The sequence below is a fragment of the Salminus brasiliensis genome, chromosome 18 (genome assembly GCF_030463535.1).
Source record: "Salminus brasiliensis chromosome 18, fSalBra1.hap2, whole genome shotgun sequence".
Lineage (NCBI taxonomy): Eukaryota > Metazoa > Chordata > Actinopteri > Characiformes > Bryconidae > Salminus > Salminus brasiliensis.
Window position 1 is genome coordinate 23,647,009 of NC_132895.1, and position 14,930 is coordinate 23,661,938.

General features: G+C 43.0%; 1 protein-coding gene across 7 annotated transcripts in view; it reads left to right on the forward strand.

Moving 5' to 3' along the window:
• The window catches only part of LOC140539767 (actin-binding LIM protein 3-like), a 127,674-nt gene that overhangs the window by 45,391 nt on the left and 67,353 nt on the right, over window positions 1–14,930 (forward strand). For all 7 annotated transcript variants that reach the window (XM_072662531.1, XM_072662525.1, XM_072662527.1 and 4 more), the window contains exon 3: window positions 13,395–13,578. In XM_072662531.1, coding sequence (XP_072518632.1) covers window positions 13,395–13,578 — 184 coding nt within the window. The remainder of the gene's footprint in view (window positions 1–13,394; window positions 13,579–14,930) is intronic.

Genomic DNA, 14,930 nt, shown 5'->3' on the forward strand with positions numbered 1-14,930 from the left:
CAGTGTGTAAAATTGTTTGCTTATAGAGTACTGCAATTTTTTTCCTAATAACATATTAACCTAATTTCTTTAATGTTCTTATGTCATGTGTTTATCTTTGGATTGTGGATGTCCGTGGATCTCCTCAGCATGAGTGACTCCAGAACGCTAGATTAAAACTGCGTGGGTAAACAACTAGAGCAGAGCTGCATGCCTGCAGGCCTGGAGAAACTGGAATGTGAGATTTCAACTGAAACCTACAAACATTTACAAAAATTATTTCCAAACCCAAACCTGGACAAATATTTCAAGCTGTACTTCCAACACACTGGGCAGATGTCTGAGCAACCGGGAAGAGAAAGATATGTCGGAAAGGAATGTACAGAAAAGGAGCAATGTGTTGGAGTTATCATGGACGAGAAGGGCGGGGTGGGGTGGGGAAAGAGGTTTTGGTTCCGTTGGCATGGCAACATTGGCCACTGCTTCTTATCACTGGTCCAGGCTCACATGTAACGTGTGCAGCGATAAGGTAGGGAAGTGTGTGAGTATATATGTGTATGTGTGTGTGTGTTGTCCAGCAGGGAGGCTATGATCATCTGTCTGCTTACTGCTCAGCAGGTCTCAGAGCAGAGAGAATTACTACAACACCCACACAGTCTCACTTTCGCTAATCGTACATGCTTGCACACACCAAAAATGGCATAAACCACATGAACACCAGTGATACCCATTTATTCTCAGCCATGTAATGCTGAAACACATTATAGGTTTCATATCAAACACTGTGACTCCTGTTACTTTGCTATGCTAGTTAAAAACGGCAGCTGATCTTTACATTTTGTCATCATTCTTAAAGGCCCAGAGGCAATCAAGACAAGATAATTATAATGTAGAATTCTAGCTGAAAAAGAATATTGCATTACTCATTTAAAGATTACAGCCATTTTTATACAGTCCTTTCACTTTCACAGGCTTAGAAGTACTAATATGCAGTTTGGCCTGTTATCTCTTTATTCCATGACAAAATATAGACATAAAGGGTCTGTTTACATTGTGCATTTACAAATGTGTATCCGAATAGTACTACTTTGACCGGATTCTGTTTACAGTTGTCAATAAAATGTGTTCCAAGCATGACCAGATAAGAGCTCAATTCACTTTACCATGTTAAAAGTACACCAACGCATACATCACTTCTATTTTACATCCTATTAACAACAAAACTGTCCTGCTACAGGAGTCTAAACAGTTTAGAGAACCGATGAGGGTTCTACAACTGGTTCCCACATTACCAAAACGGCTCTATCAGAAACCACAAGGGAACGAACACTGTAGTACTGCCCTCATCTACTTGTAAATAAGCACAAGGGAGGGCACACACACAAACACACACACACACACGCGCTTTAGCGTTTTTTCGTATTTCCTCTTACCTGTTGTAATCCGATCAGAGAAAACGCAATCTTCTTGACATCATTTTCTAAGTCTACAATCAAGAGACACCTTCATGAATGGAAACACCTTAGGAGGATTTACCCACTGGTAGACTCAAGAACAAAAAGGCTAGATTACTATCCATGATTGCGTTTTTCCCATGAAATCTATTAGAATGTTTTTTGTTCAATCATTTATTCAATAATATTTATTGAATATATCTTTTTATATGTGAAATAAAAACTAAATTTCATCTCTAGTGACCATTTTGGGTGTCATATCAACATCTGCATTATGATTTATATTATAAGTTATCGTATACTGATATCAAACAGTGAAAATCATGTCATCAATGTAGCCTATATTTGATTTGTGTGGAAATGGTATAAACTCCTCACAGTTCCTCACTTTTTCAGTGTAGTCCTCATTTATCCCTCACTTTCAGTGTTCAGCGTTGGGCTCACACAGAGTTAGGTAAGGTATGGCGTTGCTCTGACATCCAGGCATTTGAAGCATGTAATTACATCAAAGGCTGTTATTTGTGAGCAAGAAATAATCTAATTGGGACGTGTTGATGGAGATTGGAGATGAAACACTTGGCACTCTCTCATGTCTCTTAAACAAATTGACCTGGAGTTGCTACACTGGAGATGTAATTATCTTACAAAGGGTACTGTAATCCCAAAGTATCATTGGTTGTACCACCGATACACACACAATGATGACACTGTTTAACTCCTTAGTATTACCTCCTTGTTATTACTGACAATAACAAGCATACTGTAGTTCAATAATTACCTAAATCTGATAGTGCCCGGGTTTTCTCAGTGATTTTATGGTCACTGATGCAATGCCAGAGAGTTAAACAAGGTTGAAAAGCTGTAATACTTAAAAAAATATTGTCGCTGTCCAATGAAGGGTAAAAGGTGCACATATTTTTCACTGTACTTTGTACAGCGAAATGTGTCATCCGCATTTTACCCATCTGTGGTAGTAAACACACACACAGAGTGGTGGGCAGCCAACTCCAGCACCTGGGGAGCAGAGTGGGTGAAGGGCCTTGCTGAAGGGTCCAACAGTGGCATCTTCCCGAGCCCGGGTATCAAACCCACAACCCTGTCATCAATAGCTCGGAGCTCTAAGCGCTGATCCACCACTGCCCGTATATCTCCAAAATGGTGGCTTTACAGGAACGCAAAAATGTTAAATGTTTTGAGCTTTGAATGAAAGTTAAAGTAAAATGAGAGTCTAGTAATTTAGAGCATTTCTGTGGTGAATTTGCCAATCCTGGTGTTCTCTGGCAAATGCCAAGCGTCCTGCACGGTGTTGGGCTGTGAGCACAACCCCCATCTGTGGAGGTCGGGCCCTCATACCATCCTCATGGAGTCGGTTTCTAACTGTTTGTGCAGACACATACACATTTGTGGCCTGCTGGAGGTCATTTTGCAGGGCTCTGGCAGTGCTCCTCCTGTTCCTCCTTGCACAAAGGCGGAGGTGGCAGTCCTGCTGCTGGGTTGTTGCCCTCCTACGGCCTCCTCCACGTCTCCTGGTGTACTGGCTTGTCTCCTGGTAGCGCCTCCAGCCTCTGGACACTACGCTGACAGACACAGCAAACCTTCTTGCCACAGCTCGCATTGATGTGCCATCCTGGATGAGCTGCACTACCTGAGCCACTTGTGGGTTGTAGAGTCCGTCTCATGCTACCACGAGTGTGAAAGCACCACCAACATTCAAAAGTAATCAAAACATCAGCCAGAAAGCATAGGTTCTGAGAAGTGGTCTGTGGTCCCCACCTGCAGAACCACTCCTTTATTGAGTGTGTCTTGCTAATTGCCAATAATTTCCACCTGTTGTCTATTCCATTTGCACAACAGCATGTGAAATTGATTGTCAATCAGTGTTGCTTCCTAAGTGGACAGTTAGATTTCACAGAAGTTTGATTTACCTGGAGTTATATTGTGTTGTTTAAAGGTCAAAGCCTCTGGACTCTCTTCAGTTCAAATTCTGGTTCTTTGGTTTGACAGTGGGTGAACGAGCAGACGAGAAGACTGAGTTCGCCATTCTAATATCTCCATGTTCGCTGTAGCTCTTGTATTGCCGTTCTGCTCAGATAACCAGTTAAAAGGTGCCAGGTCCTCTTTTAGAGGCATGTGACGCAAGTACGCAAAAGATATGTGGCATGACCAGGAAAACTGCCACGAAAACCTACCACACCACTCTGTTTTCACAATGAATATGTTAGACTTGGCAGGGATAGTCACCCTCTCCACTGCTTTGAGCTGAAAGAGCCACAAAGTAGAGGTACCTCAGCATATGGCTGTATATTAGTTTTACTTTTAAATGTTTAAATAATTATGAAAGTGAGCGAGTGAGTGAAAACCTCACCTTCTGAATGAAAATAAACTTTTCTTTCTTGAAGTAAAATGTAACTTCTGAGCATCAGGATTGTTGACATAGTGCTATTATCTGTTGTTGATTGGGGTGATGTGATCTATAGAGAAGAATCAGTATTGATTGACGTGAGTGGAAATAATGTAGTGTTTAAGGGCTGAAAATTTGAACACACATTGAACATATGTATCCCCAGTTGCAATCTCATGTGAACTGACGTGTTGGAAAATTTTTTATTGCATAATTTTTGGACAAACTTGCAATACAGAACATTGCCAAGTGTTTCATATGACACCTACAATGTGTTTCAGCATTACATGGCTGAGAATAAATGGATATCACTGGTGTTCATGTGGTTTATGCCATTTTTGGTGTGTGCAAGCATGTACGATTAGCGAAAGTGAGACTGTGTGGGTGTTGTAGTAATCCTCTCTGCTCTGAGACCTGCTGAGCAGTAAGCAGACAGATAAATATATTAGTTCTATCTTATGTGGTAATGTTGATGGTTGTTATGGTGTGTGGCGCTTGGGGGTGGAGTCGAACATACTTGCCGGAGTTTTATTAAAACAAGCAAAAAAAAAAAAAATAGTGGGAAAATAGTCCAAATACTAAAACTAACAAACTAAACAAACGAAACACAAGGGTACAACGAAAAACACTGAAACTTAGCTTGGTCTGTTTGGTTGTGTCATTAAACAACCATATTGACCATTTGTGATGGGCACAGATGGAATTTGGCTCCTGCATTTACACACACACACACACACACACACACCAGTGAAACACACACAGTGGACAGTGAGCACACATGCCCGGAGCAGTGGGCAGCCATTGCTGCGGCGCCCGGTAAGCAGAGGGCCTTGCTCGAGGGCCTAAAAGCAGCAGCTTGCCGAGGCCGGGTATCGAACCCACAACCCTGTCATCAATAGCCCGGAGCTCTAACCACTGAGCCATTACTGCCCACATAGTAAAATAAGTATGGGATGTCGCACCCACCATCATTCCAGAGAACACAGCATTTCCACTGCTCCAAGGGTCAATGCTGGGGGCTTTATACCCCTCCAGCCCATGCCTGGCATTAGTCATGGCGCCAATAGGTTGGTGTTCATCTGCTCCAGTGAGTCATATACTATTGACAGAACTTCTCTACAGGGACAGACTAGGCAAGCTGTGTGTCAGCAAGGAGTGCAATGAGTCCAGACAAGTGAAGGTTGAAACAAAGGGGGCACTTGTATACAGGGACACACGAGGAACACCTAGGACTAACAAGGGGGCGTGGCAAGTGAGGAGGCACAGGTGGGAACACTGATGAACAAACAAACAGAGCCACATGTCGAGACAGAACAAAGGGGCAGGTGTGACGATGGTTAGTTTTACATTTTTAGCTAATGACAATGCTAATGATACATGATTGATGCTAGTTAGATGGTTAGGATGGAAGAAACATTTGATAAACATTTTCCATACAGTAATTCCGTACAGTATATAACATTACAATAAATACAAACATAAAAAAAAACATCAGAGGGTCTTGTTGTCAGTAAAGTTAAAATCATATGCGTGTTTGGTTGCTGACTTTTCTGTGAACTCCAGCCGTTGACTGGATTTGTTCAGTTCCACCAGCTTTACTGCTGCGTTCTTCTTTTATGGTGCTTTATGGTTACTGCAGTTTCTGCCCTTACTCTACTCTTAAGGAGATTAAATGAATGAATAACTGAGCCATGCTGCAGTGATTGACTTAGCCAGTCGAAAACCTTCCATTTCTTCTCCTGAAGATGTGTGTTAAGCTTGTATGTTTGAGGATGAGCTTTTATGTGTTGGATCATGAGCAGATCCTTTTCATCTCCCTACTTTGACCTTTTTACTGTTTTTCTAAAAGGTCCATCTTGGTCTCATTAGTCCATAAAACCTTGGTCCAGAACTTGTGACTCCTCTCTGTATTTCTTTTCAAATTCCAGTCTGGCCTTTTGATTCTTTCTACTGGTGGGTGGTTTGCCTCTGGTGATATTTCTCCTACTCAACGATACCTTTAAGAGAAGACACCATTTTTGTCGGACACAGATGGAATTTGGCCTTTGCCTTTAACCCATTAATGGAGTGAACACACACCAGAGGTGTCAAGTAACGAAGTATAAATACTTTGTTACCTTACTTAAGTAGATATCTTTGGTTATCAGCAGTAATTATTTACTGTATATATGACTTTTTACTTCTCCTTCTTACATTTTAAGCAATAATCTGTACTTTCTATTCCTTACATTTTAAAAACAGCCTCATTACTCTTATTTCATTTCAGTTTGTTGTCATTCCGGCTCGTCATCATTCAACAACAACAACCTAAACCTATCCAGATAAATTGCGCCATCCAGAAAGTGTGAATTTGATTGTGGTTGGATGAGAAGTATAAACATATACCATCCACTGCACCTGCACAGGTCACGTCACACTCCAGCAAGGACAGAGCAGACGTATGTAGCCTAATATAAAGATGTCCGTGGCAGAGACTCAAGAGAACTCAAATAAAGTGAAATGTCCCAAATAAGCACCACATTTACATTCCAGTAAAGGTTATTGATAAAATTCCTCTGAAGTTTTTTACACCATTACAAAACTTATGGGCAACTACTCATCATATTTTTCGCTCCATGAAACACGTTAATGCTCAGTAGTACACATAGATGCTCCTTTAATATATTTGATATTACTAAAATGCATTCACTTTCGATGGGAATATGTGCAGCTGAAACTGGTAGAATAGTGCATCCACACATTTTTCAACATTAACATTTTAATATAACATTATAGTCATTACGGCTTTTAGAAATATGTTTTTTTGGAAAGGTGGGGTAGTGCACTATAGGCCCCTGTGGAGCGGCCTAAGCTCGTGGCTTTGTTTTCCTTACATTACTTTTACTTGTATACTTAGTATACTAATGTATACTATACTTTGTATACTAAGTAGTTTTGAAACCAGTACTTTTACACTTTTACTTGAGGAAAAAGCTTAAGTTGATATTTCAGCTTCTACAGTCTTTTAAACCCTAGTATCTCCACTTCTACTTGAGTAATGAATGTGAATACATTTAACACCTTTGACACACATGTACACCCTATACGTACAAATACGCACAGTGGACAGTGAGCACACATGCCCAGAGCGGTGGGCAGCCATTGCTGCGGCTCCCGGTAAGCAGAGAAGGTCTTAGCCCGGATATCAAACCCAGAACCCTGTCGTCAAGATCCTGGTGCTGGTGAAGGGCATTAGTAATGCCACTGACTGTTGTTTTCGGGTTGTTCTTTGCAGCTCTCAACAATGTTGGTCATACTTCTGTTGTATTCCTTTTTGGTCGATGTCTGGTTATTAGCACACCAGTGGTTTCTTACCTTTTCAGGACATTCCAAAATGTTGTAACGGCTTTGCCAAATGCTTGTGAAATGGCAGTGACCAATTAATTTTTTCCCCCTTAGCTTCATGGCTTAACGGCTTGCTTTCCTCCCTCCTTTTTAACAGGTGAAACCGAGGGCTCAAACCAGGAGTAGATTTTCACAACTGTTAATTATTTACACAGTCAGTCAATCTAACAGGGCACACCTGGGCAACAATAAGCATAATCAGTTCAGTGCATAGAAAAAAAAAGACTTATTTTCATATTTAGAATATAATTTGCAACATCATAATGATTTGAATGAATTTTAATAACAATGCTATTATTTTGTAATAACAGTTTTTTTAGGGCAGAAGGCCGAAGGTCTTGGGCCAGTGTAAATGGCCTCTGTGGGGTTTGAGCACGCTGTGAAGTGTGGCCCCGTGAGAAGTGGCCCGGCCGCAGTAGGAATAAGCCGCACTCAATAGCATTTGTTCCGCCTGGACTGCGAAAGGTCGGGCTGGTATTTGATTCCTGCCGACAGGAGCAGAATAATGCCGTGCGTGTGTGTGTGTGGTGTTTGGGTGTGTGTGCTGGGGCTGGTAGTGGTGTGAATGTTCCTATATGAGATGAGAGAAGGCAAGCAATACAGTGTAACATTGCCTTTTTTAGTCTTTGTTTCTTATGCAAATCCTACCGTTTCATTCTCAGGCATTTGAAATGCTATGAAATTCAGTATTACTCTGAATTCTACCTCCCCCATTACAGCGCTCATTGTAGTACACTGCGTTAAGCATTCCGGCTGAGTGTTCTCACCGTCTCCCTAAAGATACCATATTGATTTTGCTTTGCCCCGTGCTGCTATCCAGACAGCATCATGAGGCACTGAGAGAATCCTCATGTGTCCTGACCCAATAAATGCGCTCAATACATTGTATACCGCTGCAGTAACCTAAATATATACGTGTCCAGGGACATGCTGGGATACAGGGATTAAAAAAAAACCCTTATATGGACATTTAATTAGCCCCCGATGAACCATGCTAGCTGCTAACTCTCCAAACTAGCTATATTACACCTCACGCTCGTACAATTCACATTTAGCCTTTAGCTGTGCTGATGGAACTTATAGCTGTCCTGGGAATGGCTTTGCGGATATAAAAGCCAATGCTATGGTGTTATGAGGGTTTCATTAGCTCGTTTTGACCCTCGCCTGGACGCTAACAAGCTAAGTGGGATGAATGGAGAGCGGGAACAGAGCCATAGAGCACATTTAGTGTTAGATTGAAAAATAAACAGGGGAGGAAAACAGCACACATCCGCTTAACTCACATTTTGCGCGTAGTTTTATAGCATCTCAGATTTGATAAATGGCTCATTTGGACAATAATGGCCCTCAGGCTCAATCTGGAGTGAGAGAAAGGCTTGCTGATAGATCGTAATGCTGTGCAGACATGTCTGCAACATTAGATGGCTTCCATGTGCTGAATATACCCGTAGTCATACTTACTAGTGGTGCCAAAACAAGGCTTCTGATCCAGAGTCAGGTCCTCATATGAAATTGTATGCAGTGGAAGGTAAAAGGCAAAGAAAATCTGACCCTATCAGCACTCTGCATCTCTGAGAGGCTTGTTAGAAGATCGCTCCTAGCCTATGGCTAGACCGAACAGATTCGGATTTTTATGCTGGCAGTGTAAAAGCTAATTGGGAGGGTGCTAGCATCCTCCCTCTATGTATGTATTTTGTAAAGATGCACAGATATGGGAATGGTGGGCCAATTTTTATTTTTATGTACATATCCGTCGATTAGGACTACATCTGGCTCCCATTAGGAAAACAGCTTTTATGCAAATATGGTTTTATATAGAAAGTCGAAAGTTAATGGCCAGTTTCTTCCCAAATTCAGATAGTTCATTGGACAACTCAGTCTTCAACCTTACATTAGATCTAACGAGTAACACATGCTCTTTTCAAACTGCTGCTGATGCAACCTTACTGCAGGCCATCTCCACGTTCAGAGTTCTGATGCATCGGCTATCGGACGCCCACTGAAGTGATATAAGGGGAGAGGGAACCATCTATCCACCCAGATAAAGTGAGGCCACTTGTAATCTCTGAGGATCCGGCTGCTGATGGCAAGCAGCATGGACCAGGATTCGATAACTACATCTACTCGACCACACGAAACAAACGAAGAGTGGTTTGGAGACCTATTTGGATATGTACTTACGGAGCTGAGACTGGTGACAGTCTAAGTCCAGTGTCTGCTAGCAGCTGTAGCCTAGCATTGCCTTAAATGTAGGCTACACCCTAGGCTTGTGTGTGTAGTTGCTGTTCAGCGTGGCACAAGGTAGATTCCATGGTACAGCCCTCAGCAGTGACACCGAATCCCAAACAAGAGCCAGAGATAACCACTTTCGTGCTCTTCCTCTATCCATCCTGCTGAGGCCTCCTGTCACACATCCACCCACACACACACTGAGGAGCGATAAAAGTAATTGCACTGCATGCCATTAAGAAAGAAAGGCAGGGGAGGAGAGGAGGGGTGACCAGTCCGTCCCGCTGCGCTGAATTTTAATTGTGTCTGTTGGCTGTTGATAAATACATAATCAACCTCTACACCCGCTACACACTCACACACAGACTGTACATACCTTCCATGAGCTGGCTCCACAGCAGTCCAATGTGGATAAGGCTGGACACACACACACACACACACACACGTTATTTATGGAGCTGCTGAATTATGCATGGGGCCGGAAAGCGAGGGTAAACTGTAGGGCGTGCAGATGTCTGTGGAAAGACTTGAAAGCCTCTTCTCTGTGGTGACTGGGCTGGCACAGGCTGCCATTTGCGTCTTTGGCACTTCAATAGCTGTAGCTGGGTGGTAGTGCACGTGTGTGTGCGCGAGTGTGAGAGAGAGAAAGACTGGCCGGTTGAAAGACTGAGGACAGCAGACACAGAGGAAGGGTGTATCTGATACAGATGTCTCAGGAGAAAGCATGCTGAAGGAGCACAGTTCAGGTTTAGGAGGGAAGGGGCGGATTATGATGTTCAGTATCAGTCAGGATTTCAATGGTGATTTAAAAAGTCTGAGGGTTAAAGCTGCCATAGAATGCATTTATTGAGTATTTGAAGTTGTTCTTTGATGTATAAATATTGGTTGGGGTGAAAAATGCCCATTTATTACAAGCACATTTATAACCCCGTTATTTTGCCTCAGAACAAGACACCCTGAGCCTGCAATTTGTATCCGATTAATATCTGGATCTACTTTGACCGGATTCTGTTTACACTTGTTTACACAACTGTGCGCTCTCAATGTGAAAAGATGAGCACAGATTTTACTTTCCAGCATAAAAAAGCACACCAGCATGTACAGAATTTCTGTTTTGCCTTCTTTAAACATCGCTTTCTCATTTCAACTTTCCCACTCCAGGAGACTGTGAGCAGTCTATGGTAAAGGTGCACGTATTTGTCACTGTACAGTGTACACTGTACAGCGAAATGGGTCCTCCGCATTTAACCCATCTGTGGTAGTGAACACACACACACACACACACACACACACACACACACACACACACACACACACACACACACAGAGCAGTGGGCAGCCAACTCCAGTGCCCGGGGAGCAGAGAGGGTAAAGGGCCCAAGGGCTCAACAGTGGCAGCTTGCCAAGCCTGGGAATCGAACCCACAACCCTGTTATCGATAACCCGGTGCTCTAACCGCTGAGCCACCACTGCCCCTGTCTAGAGGACCGGTGGGGGTTCTACAACGTGGTGGAGCAATTAGTTGGTTCTTGCATTCCCATAACGAATCCGCAAGGGAACAAACTGTGTAACACTGCTCTCACCCACAAAACACACACACACACAAGGAATCCGGCGAGATCCCTTCCGAATGTGGTTTAAGTGATCCGATTGTAACCCGATCACAAGGATTACAAAGGTAATGAGGTCAGGTGAGATCCAAACACGATCACTACAAATACATCATAAGGTGTAAACAGACTCACAGCTTTTTGGCTTTACTGTTGGGTCATAACAAAATAAATAAATAATAATAATAATAATAATAATAAATAAATAAATAAATAATAATAATAATAAATGCTGATTCATTGAAGTTTGATTTTTCCACTGATCTGTTCTTATTAGACTAACTATTCCTTTAAGAGGGAAAGATCACATAGACTTCCAAGCATTACCTTAAGAACATTTCTATGGAATGCAGTTCCAACTTTATATCAAACATACAGTTTCCTTCTTTTTTGTGATGATTATCAAAATAAACTGACTGTTCCTGGTCGAACATGCCCACTACATTTAGAAAAAGTACAACGCCCAACACCCACCCCCCCCCACCCTGAATGTGTGATGCTTCCGCCTTGACCGCCTTGACCAACCAGTCTGTCGGACCCCTTATAGAAGTCACTGGTCACAGCACTGCACTCATTCCTTACAAGAGCTTGCCACTCTTCTCCATAGACTTCCCATCCCGTGATGTATCTCGTTTTTTTCATCTTAATGGGACACTGGGACATTGCAACGTTCTTATGATGCTTCCATGATGATTATGTATGTGCAGGCGATGGTGCACCACCTTTTTGACTCAGCATTCCTGCAGGTCCCTGGTAGTTATATGGGGGGGGTTGCCTTTCTTACCAGCATATAAGCAGTCTTGGTCTTCCAGATCTCATCTTGACCTCTGCAGTTCCCCTGAGCTAGCATGGCTTATTATGTATTGCTGATCACTGCTTTTCTCAAGGATGCCCAAACTTTTGCATATAGCTGTATTTTTCAGCTCTGGTAAGTCTAGTAAGCTGAAATTTAAAACCACAATCCAATTTCCTGTATACAGTATTAAAATTGCACACTTACATTCATACAGTCTAGATATTTCTGGATCATCAGTGCAGCCCTGAGTGTGGGTTGGTATGCTTGCATACAGTAAATGCAAGGTATCAGTTACCCGGCGGATACGGCTGGTGTCCAGGAACACTGCAGCTGCAGGGTCCTGGGCAAGACTGCATTAATAGAGATTGGAGCACTGTACAGTCCTTTGGCATGACCTCCATTAAAAGACACACACACACACACACACACACCGGACTGATGTAACATGTGTTGCTTGCAGAGCTCAGGGATGTGGTGCGTTGGCCTCTGGGGAAGCGCGCATGTAGCAGCATGCTAGAAGCAGTGTGATGGCAGAGACAGCTCCAGGAATCAGGTTGCACTCTGAAAATGGGCGTAGGAGCAGATACATAGCGGATGTGCTGGTCAGCTGAGGGCCAGCAGTCGCTAATGAACGCTTCTACACTGGGCTTAAGGGGCAACCTCATAAGACATAAACCTCATAAACATTTTTACAGTTAATTACTGAGGGTAGAGTATGTGGAGATCACCATTAGAAGCTGATAGAGTATAGCCTAAAGGATGCGTCCAGTAAGAAGAGTGAAAGGAGTGATGATCTGAACGCTAGCATGTGCTCAGACATCTTCTACATCACTACATCTTCTCGACCCTCGCTAATACTACGTCATCGGACAGCTGAACACACTTGAAGGAGACCACTACCTCCTCAATCTGAAAAGTGAGCTAGTAATGGAGGAGAGGGAGGGCCATTCTACCCATCTAGAGAGAGCGAGGCCATTCATGTCGTCTAGGACTGCCAGTCTTAATGTCTGTAGCTGCTTTATTAGGGAGCTTTTAGAGGCCTGTTCCCATCACCACCTGTCTCAACTGTCCGACTGCAAGTTTCTTTAGGACAGAGACTTTTATACCAACCACTCAGATTGACCTGGTCTACTTCTAAACATGGAGAAACTGAGCCATTGATGAAATTCACCTTTTATTACAAGTATTTCTAGCAATTAAACACTGTATGTTTCCATAGGTGCCTATGCAGAGTGCCTTTTTGTTAAAATACCAAAATTTGGTTGCTGCAGACTTCTGCTGCAGCTTTAATGCTGCTCTTATATAAGAGCCAGAACCAGCTCAGTCCTGATCGTCTCATTTCACTTAAAACCTATTTATTTAATGTGTTTACTCAGCCTTGCGTTTAAGAATTGATGTCCTCTGAAGGCCCTCATTTGACGCCAACTTGCGCGCTCAAAATTAATCAGTCTAAACGAACAGGATTATATAATATAGTAACTTATTATTTATCTGCTTGTGTAAATCTCTATGAACAAGCCATTGCCATGTGTTCCCTGCAGTGTGTGGCTGTGACCTGGCCCGCTCCGGCTTCTTCCAGAAGGGCGGAGAGTACATCTGCACGGAAGACTACCAGCGCCTATACGGCACCAAGTGCGACAGCTGTGGAGACTTCATCACCGGGGAGGTGGTCTCGGCCTTGGGGCGCACCTACCACCCCAGGTGCTTCGTCTGCAGCTTATGCAGGTACAAGACAAATTCTCCAGACATGGTTTTGGACCATCACGTGGACCAACACAACTTCTGATGAACTTGATACTGGTAGATACTTGCATTTGGGTTTTCACTGGCAAACTGGACCAAACTCAGCTCTGTTGATGCGGTGGTTCTCAATCCTGGTCCTGGAATAAATACCACTGTCCTGCACATTTTGTCGAGTTCCTACCCCTCCCAACAAACCTGACTCAACTAATGAACTAATATACAACCTTGCCTAAAATTGAGTGGTTGTGGTAAAGCAGGTAAACTACAACATACAGGGCAGTGGTACCCAGAATTGAGAGCTACTGGTCAACTGTGCTTGTATGGTAGTAACAGAGACTGTGTAGGATGGTGATACACTTGAATGTTCTTAGTCCAAGTGGCCCATAAATCCCTCCAATTTCATACCCACACTTTCTCAGAGGTGGAAGGCCATGTTCCCTGTGATTTACTGAGGTGTCTTTAAATGAGAAATCTATGAAAGGTGAAAGAACAGATGTGAGCAGCACTATGTGAGAATTTGTATTTATTGCTCCTGGGCTCCACCTACAGTCAGTGGAGGTATAAATGGCAATTACAGCCACCCCTACAGGACACACTTTTCACATGCATTTCTGGACAAGCTAAGATATACAGAACTGTGATCTAAAGTGATAGAAACATGTGTACTGAGGTGGTAGAGTAATATTATAGGATTTAACACCAATATGACTCGGGTTACGCAGCGTTTCTGCCCGCTAGAGTGCAGTAGCAGCATGCTGAGCCCAGACTAACGACAATAGAGATGACAAAAGTGATTCCAGTCATCCAGGAGCTCGAAGCGCTCCAAATGAGCCGTATTTTGAGTTGCGGTGAGTTTCGTCACAACGTACACCTGCTTAGGGGTGGGTGTAAATCTTTCGTATCTACTAGCTCCCCCATATGTACTAGATTGTGTGATGCAACCCGTTTTGATTTAGTAATGCATAAATTTAAACCTAGTAAACACTTAAAGATAACAACTAGCCTAGGTTTGAAAGTACGCACAGCTTGTGCAACCGGGCCTTGCTTTCTTCTTCAACCTCCACCCACCACCCAGTTATTTCTAGATAAATAAGTAAGTTTAACTTAAATCAGCTCCCCACCTGTGTTCATGTTCTCTTCAAAAATTTCCCAAGCCCCAGAAGGACCAGCTCACACTATAAAAGGTGCTGTGTGCAGGTAGGCTCACCTTTTAAAAGCAGAGCAGTGCAGGAAAGGGTCTCAGCTTTGAACCTGGCATCTAAACAAACTGGGGCATTACTCAGCCGCGGGCCATGGATCCCAACGTCAGAACCATTCACTTCAGCCTGTGACGC